At 59.3% G+C, this 5,524-nt stretch overlaps 1 protein-coding gene across 1 annotated transcript in view; it reads left to right on the top strand.

Annotated features, from left to right (window-relative positions):
- Positions 1-2: 2 nt before the first annotated feature.
- Positions 3-5,524, top strand: part of INTS1 (integrator complex subunit 1) — a 35,392-nt gene continuing 29,870 nt past the window's right edge. Inside the window, exons 1-7 of the mRNA XM_011956946.1 lie at positions 3-282; positions 993-1,283; positions 4,113-4,309; positions 4,458-4,595; positions 4,843-5,002; positions 5,114-5,219; positions 5,313-5,513. Coding sequence (XP_011812336.1) covers positions 225-282; positions 993-1,283; positions 4,113-4,309; positions 4,458-4,595; positions 4,843-5,002; positions 5,114-5,219; positions 5,313-5,513 — 1,151 coding nt within the window. The 5' untranslated portion in view covers positions 3-224. The remainder of the gene's footprint in view (positions 283-992; positions 1,284-4,112; positions 4,310-4,457; positions 4,596-4,842; positions 5,003-5,113; positions 5,220-5,312; positions 5,514-5,524) is intronic.

Raw genomic sequence — 5,524 nt, 5'->3', positions numbered from 1 at the left:
AGCCGCTCCCGGGCGGCTGGGAGGCGGGGTCCCTGCAGCTCCTACAGCATCGCCCCTCCGGGCGGGCGCGGGGCCACTGTCCCCGGGTCCCAGGCCCAAGCCCCGTGCGGTAAGGGAGCGAATGAGCGAGCGAGCGAGTGAATGAATGAATGAATGAATGACCGCACGCTGGCTCCTCCGCAGGTGACGCCGCAGCCGCCGGGAGCAGCGAGGGACGCGGCAGGATGAACCGGGCCAAGCCCACCACGGTGCGCAGGCCCAGCGCCGCGGCCAAACCCTCAGGTGCGTCTCTCTCCCCACTCTGCAACCCGGGGGTCTTTGGGGGGTCTTTGAGGATCTCAACTGCCCCGGAGCCTGCGTTCGGCTTGGTTGTTCCGCAGCCGCGGCTGTTTCCAGGAATTGGATCTGGAAACACTGCTGTCGGTCCTCAGCGGCTCTGAAAGTCCCTAGGAGGCTTGGGACAGCGGCGACTTCCTCCGGAAGCCCGGTGATCTCGTTTCAGGCTGAGCTGCAAGGCGGCCGACAGTAGTGGAAGGGTCTCCCCAGCCAGGAGGCAGGAGGGAGCACAGTGTAGCGTAACACGGGGTCTGCAGCCAGACTGTCAGTTCAGATCCTCCGGGCTTAAAGCTGCCACTCACCTGCTACATAACGCTGCGCACATTGCTTAACCTCTCTGTGTCCCTTTCTCCCCTGTAAAGTTAGAGTAATGGCACCTATTGCGGAAACTTGGGGGTGGGGGCGGACTAAGCACACTGATTCGGATAGACCAGAGATGGCCTGGTTTGTGGTTAGCGCTATGTGACTGTCCACCGTCACTTGTGCGTATCTTGCTGGTGCCTGCTCTGCTGTTGGCTGCTGAGTGAGCTCTGGCTTCTTCCTTGCCTTCTCTGACCGTTGTTTAATCCCCTCCGACATAACAGGAGATTGGAGTCAGTCTTTTTCCACCTTGGGTGTTGCGAATGTGCCTGGTTTTCTCTCTCTTTTCTCTGCAGGGCACCCTCCCCCGGGAGACTTCATTGCTCTGGGCTCAAAGGGTCAGGCCAATGAATCGAAAACGGCATCCACCCTGCTGAAGCCAGCCCCTTCCGGCCTGCCTTCTGAGCGCAAGCGGGATGCCGCGGCTGCGTTGTCCAGTGCCTCGGCCCTCACTGGTCTCACCAAACGCCCCAAACTCTCCTCCACACCCCCGCTGAGTGCCCTGGGGCGCCTGGCTGAGGCTGCAGTGGCAGAAAAACGAGCCATTTCTCCGTCGATTAAAGAGCCATCTGTGGTGCCAATTGAAGGTAATGAGTCTGTGGACTTCCCCTGAGAACGCCCCTCAGCACGTCCATCCATCAGGTGTTCAGGGAAGGCCCCCTCCAGGCCTAGCACTGCCCGTATGGCTGAGCTCCTCTGGGAGAGCAGATGTTTGTGACTTGTTCTTTGAAGTGCTTCTTACGTAGGTGCCCTTACCCGGTGAGTGCATCTGTGTCCTGGACTGCCAGTGGCTGCCCTTAGAGAGCCGGGTCCCTCCCCCATTGAGTTGTTCGTCTCATGTCTCTGTTGGACGCCCCCTTTGTGATGGGCATTGTCTGAGCCCTGGGGGTAAACCGGGCCTGGTGACACTCCAGGTGCGTGTTCTCAAGGTCGCGCGCCCTGGTGCGTTCCTCTCTCAACCTGAGCAGAGGCGATATGTACTTGGTTCCTCCTTCCCTCCTGGTTACCAACAGGGAAGAGTTGATGCCTTCCCTGTTTTCAGTTGAAAAGCAGCAGCACAGTAAACACATCAACAGGAAATGTAAACTTCACGATCCGCTTCTCGCAGAAATGCCTTTAACTCTGTGCCTAGAATCGCCCCTGCTCCTCTGTGCCATTTTCCCAACGACCATCTTTCAAGGCTCCATGACTTCCCGGGAGTCACTCTGGCAGTGTCACACCAGCCCCAGCAAGCCTCATGGTCTGCAGTGTTTTGTTTCTGTGGGAGCATTTCTTTTGGGTAATTTCTTTGTAGTAGTCGAAAAGAACAAGCATCCTGATGACTTTGGTAGTGAGATGTCTGTTCAAGCCACGCCACCTCTGATTACTGAGTTTTGTGCCAGACAGGGCCCAGGGGACTTGTGGGCTGTGGCCTTGCCCTCGGAGGGATCAGGCTGCTGCAGTGCAAGCCTGTGAGTGAGTCCCCGACGGTCCTGGGAGGGAAGAGGCCTGGCAGGGAGTTGCAGTGTGGGCTCAGGCCTGCAAGCAGAGGCGATGAAACCGGGGCAGGCAGGAAAGGGAGGTGCCAAGCAGACAATGGACCGTGCCCAGAGAATGGAGGCCTGGCTAGGCCTGGGCAGCACACACTAGTGAGAGCCGAGGCTGGACACTGTAGATAGTGTTTGTCCTGGACTCAGTTGGCATCAGGAGCCCTGGGGGCAAACAGCCCAGGACGGCACAGCTGGGGGGCTGCTTTAGGAGGTCGAGTCTTAGATGTCCCACGAGGCCTGTCCCTGGGCAGCTGGTGCCAGTGAGGATCGAAGACAGAGACCACAGGTCCCACCCCGGCCCGGGTTCTCGGCTTCTGGCTGCTTGGTGTTTTATTTATTTATTTATTTATTTTTAACACCACCTCCTGTAGAAAGAAGATTTTGAAGATGACAGGAGATGTGGTTATGAAAAACATATTCTGAGTGGTAGATCACTTTACAATATTATTCTCGCAAAACAGAGAGATGGCTGCTTTCAGCCATTTGTGGTATCTGTCCCAGGCCGTCCCTCCGTGCTGGCAGCCCACTTCTCCCCCCTGCTTATCTCAGGGCATTAGGAAATTTCTTCCAAATCTTTGTCCCAGGTGCAGTTAAGGTGGATTACAATGCCTCTGTCCACATGTGTGTGTGGATATTTATTTTTTATTTATTTATTTTTATTTATTTTATCTGTTTTTTTCAAGACGGAGTCTTGCTCTGTAGCCCAGGCTGGAGTGCAGTGGCACAATCTCAGCTCACTGCAAGCTCCGCCTCCCGGGTTCACGCCATTTTCCTGCCTCAGCCTCCCAAGTAGCTGGGACTATAGGCGCCCGCCACCATGCCCGGCTAATTTTGTGTATTTTTAATAGAGACGGGGTTTCACCTTGTTAGCCAGGATAGTCTCGATCTCCCGGCTTCGTGATCCACCCATCTTGGCCTCCCAAAGTGCTGGGATTACAGGCGTGAGCCACCGCACCTGGCTTATGTATTTATTTTTTGAGACGAAGTGTTGCACTGTCCCCCAGGCTGGAGTGCAGTGGCACGATCTCGGCTCACTTCAGCCTCCGTTTCCTGGGTTCAAGTGATTCTCCTGCCTTAGCCTCCGAAGTAGCTGGGATCACAGGCATGTACCACCACGCCTGGCTAACTTGTGTATTTTTAGTAGAGGCAGGGTTTCGCTGTATTGGCCAGGCTGGTCTCGAATTCCTGACCTCAGGTGATCCACCCACCTCAGCCTCCCAAAATGGCGGGATTACAGGCGCGAGCCGCCGCGCCCGGCCGTGTGTGGATATTTAAAACACAGTCCTAAAAACTCCTGGGTCAGAGAAGAATCAGAATGAAAATGAGAAAACCTCCGATCCAACAGTGGCAAACATGAGGAGAGGAAAGGTGTGTGCTGGCCCTGGTGCTCCTCAGAGGATGTGGGAGGGTCAGGCCCTCGTCTGGAGGAAGGTTGTGAGTCGAGCACCCATGGAAAGGGGGGAAAAGAGAGGAGAAGAGCATGCTGGAGACTGGCACCGGGGCAGGTGCGGAGAGAGGGCCGCTGTGCCGCGGTCCACAGTGAGAAGCTGCCAGATGGAGCCACGATTCAGTGGAAAGTAAGGCTGCAGGTTGCCTGACTTGCTGGGAAATGTCTGTAGCCTTCGGGGTAGCCATGTGGGACACAGTGGAGGCAGGACTGGAGTGGCTGGCGGGCCAGTGCCGAGGCCTGTGGGGCAGCCTGTTGTGTTGAGGGGACCATCTGTTGGGGTGCTTGTCCCCTGTGGGAACTCTCCTGAAGGTGGATGGCTGGTCCATGGCAGTGCTGACCCTGAGAGCTCCGGGTTCCTCGTGGTCTTACCGGTGTCCCGAGGCTTTGGGGCGACCCTGCCCTGGCCCCGCTCTGACTGTACCGCCTGCCCTGGCCAGTGCTGCCCACGGTGCTGCTGGACGAGATCGAGGCGGCTGAGCTGGAAGGCAACGACGACAGGATCGAGGGCGTGCTGTGCGGGGCTGTGAAGCAGCTAAAGGTCACCCGCGCCAAGCCCGACAGCACCCTCTACCTGAGCCTCATGTACCTGGCCAAGATCAAGCCCAACATCTTCGCCACCGAGGGCGTCATTGAGGTGCGAGCCGGGCACCTGGCGGGAGGCGAGCAGGGCTGGGGTGCTCGGCTCCCCTCCTCACCTCCCCCTTCAGTGTCCTGCCCGGCCCACCCCAGCTTTGCCTCTGGGGCCAGTGAGGCTCCCACGTGACATGCACCCTCCCTGGCAGGCTCTGTGTAGCCTCCTGCGGCGGGATGCCTCCATCAACTTCAAGGCCAAGGGGAACAGCCTGGTATCCGTGCTGGCCTGTAACCTCCTCATGGCCGCCTACGAGGAGGACGAGAACTGGCCTGAGATCTTTGTCAAGGTGAGTGGCCTCTCCCGGGACGGTGAAGACAGCAGAGCGCCATGGGCGGGGCGGGGGCGGGAGAAGAGCAGGACTGTGTTCTCTCCAGAGGACTGTGTCTGACAGCCCCGATGGTCATGGCACAGTCCCCTCCGCACCCAGAAGCTACAGAGGGCCGCCTGGGCGCCCAGTCCCTGGGCAGCAGGCAGACATTCCCCAACCCGGCTGCCCGGCTGGGCTCGGGGCTGAGGGTGTGGCTCCCACACAGGTGTACATCGAGGACTCCCTGGGGGAGCGGATCTGGGTGGACAGCCCTCACTGTAAGACGTTTGTGGACAACATCCAGACGGCCTTCAACACCAGAATGCCCCCCAGGAGTGTGCTGCTGCAGGGGGAGGCGGGCCGCGGTGCTGGCGAGCTGGGCGCAGGTGAGAGACACGGCCGGCTCGGGAGGGCGGGTGTCCAGCCCCGGGGCAAGGAAGGGTTGGGAGGTCAGGCGGGTGCGAGGCGCTGCATGGTGCCCTCTCCTTGGTCTGCAGGGAGCAGCCCACACCCCTCCCTCACGGAGGAGGAGGACAGCCAGACGGAGCTGCTGATCGCAGAGGAGAAACTGAGCCCCGAGCAGGAGGGCCAGCTCATGCCCAGGTAGCTGTGTGCCTGCCTGGTCCCAGTGGGAGGTGGTTGGGGCAGGTGCCTTGGAGCCGCCTTCCTCCCTCCCTGCTCCCTCCTCTGACCTAGGTACGAAGAGCTGGCGGAGAGTGTGGAGGAGTACGTCCTGGACATGCTGCGGGACCAGCTGAACCGGCGCCAGCCCATCGACAACGTCTCCAGGAACCTTCTGCGGCTCCTCACCTCCACCTGCGGCTACAAGGAGGTGCGGCTGCTGGCGGTGCAGAAGCTGGAGATGTGGCTGCAGAACCCCAAGGTGCGAGGGTGCCTGGGGCGGGGTT

Source organism: Colobus angolensis, unplaced genomic scaffold (assembly GCF_000951035.1).
Source record: "Colobus angolensis palliatus isolate OR3802 unplaced genomic scaffold, Cang.pa_1.0 Scaffold43, whole genome shotgun sequence".
NCBI lineage: Eukaryota > Metazoa > Chordata > Mammalia > Primates > Cercopithecidae > Colobus > Colobus angolensis.
Note: the sequence above shows the minus strand (reverse complement) of the source record. Positions and strands in the feature narration are given on the sequence as shown.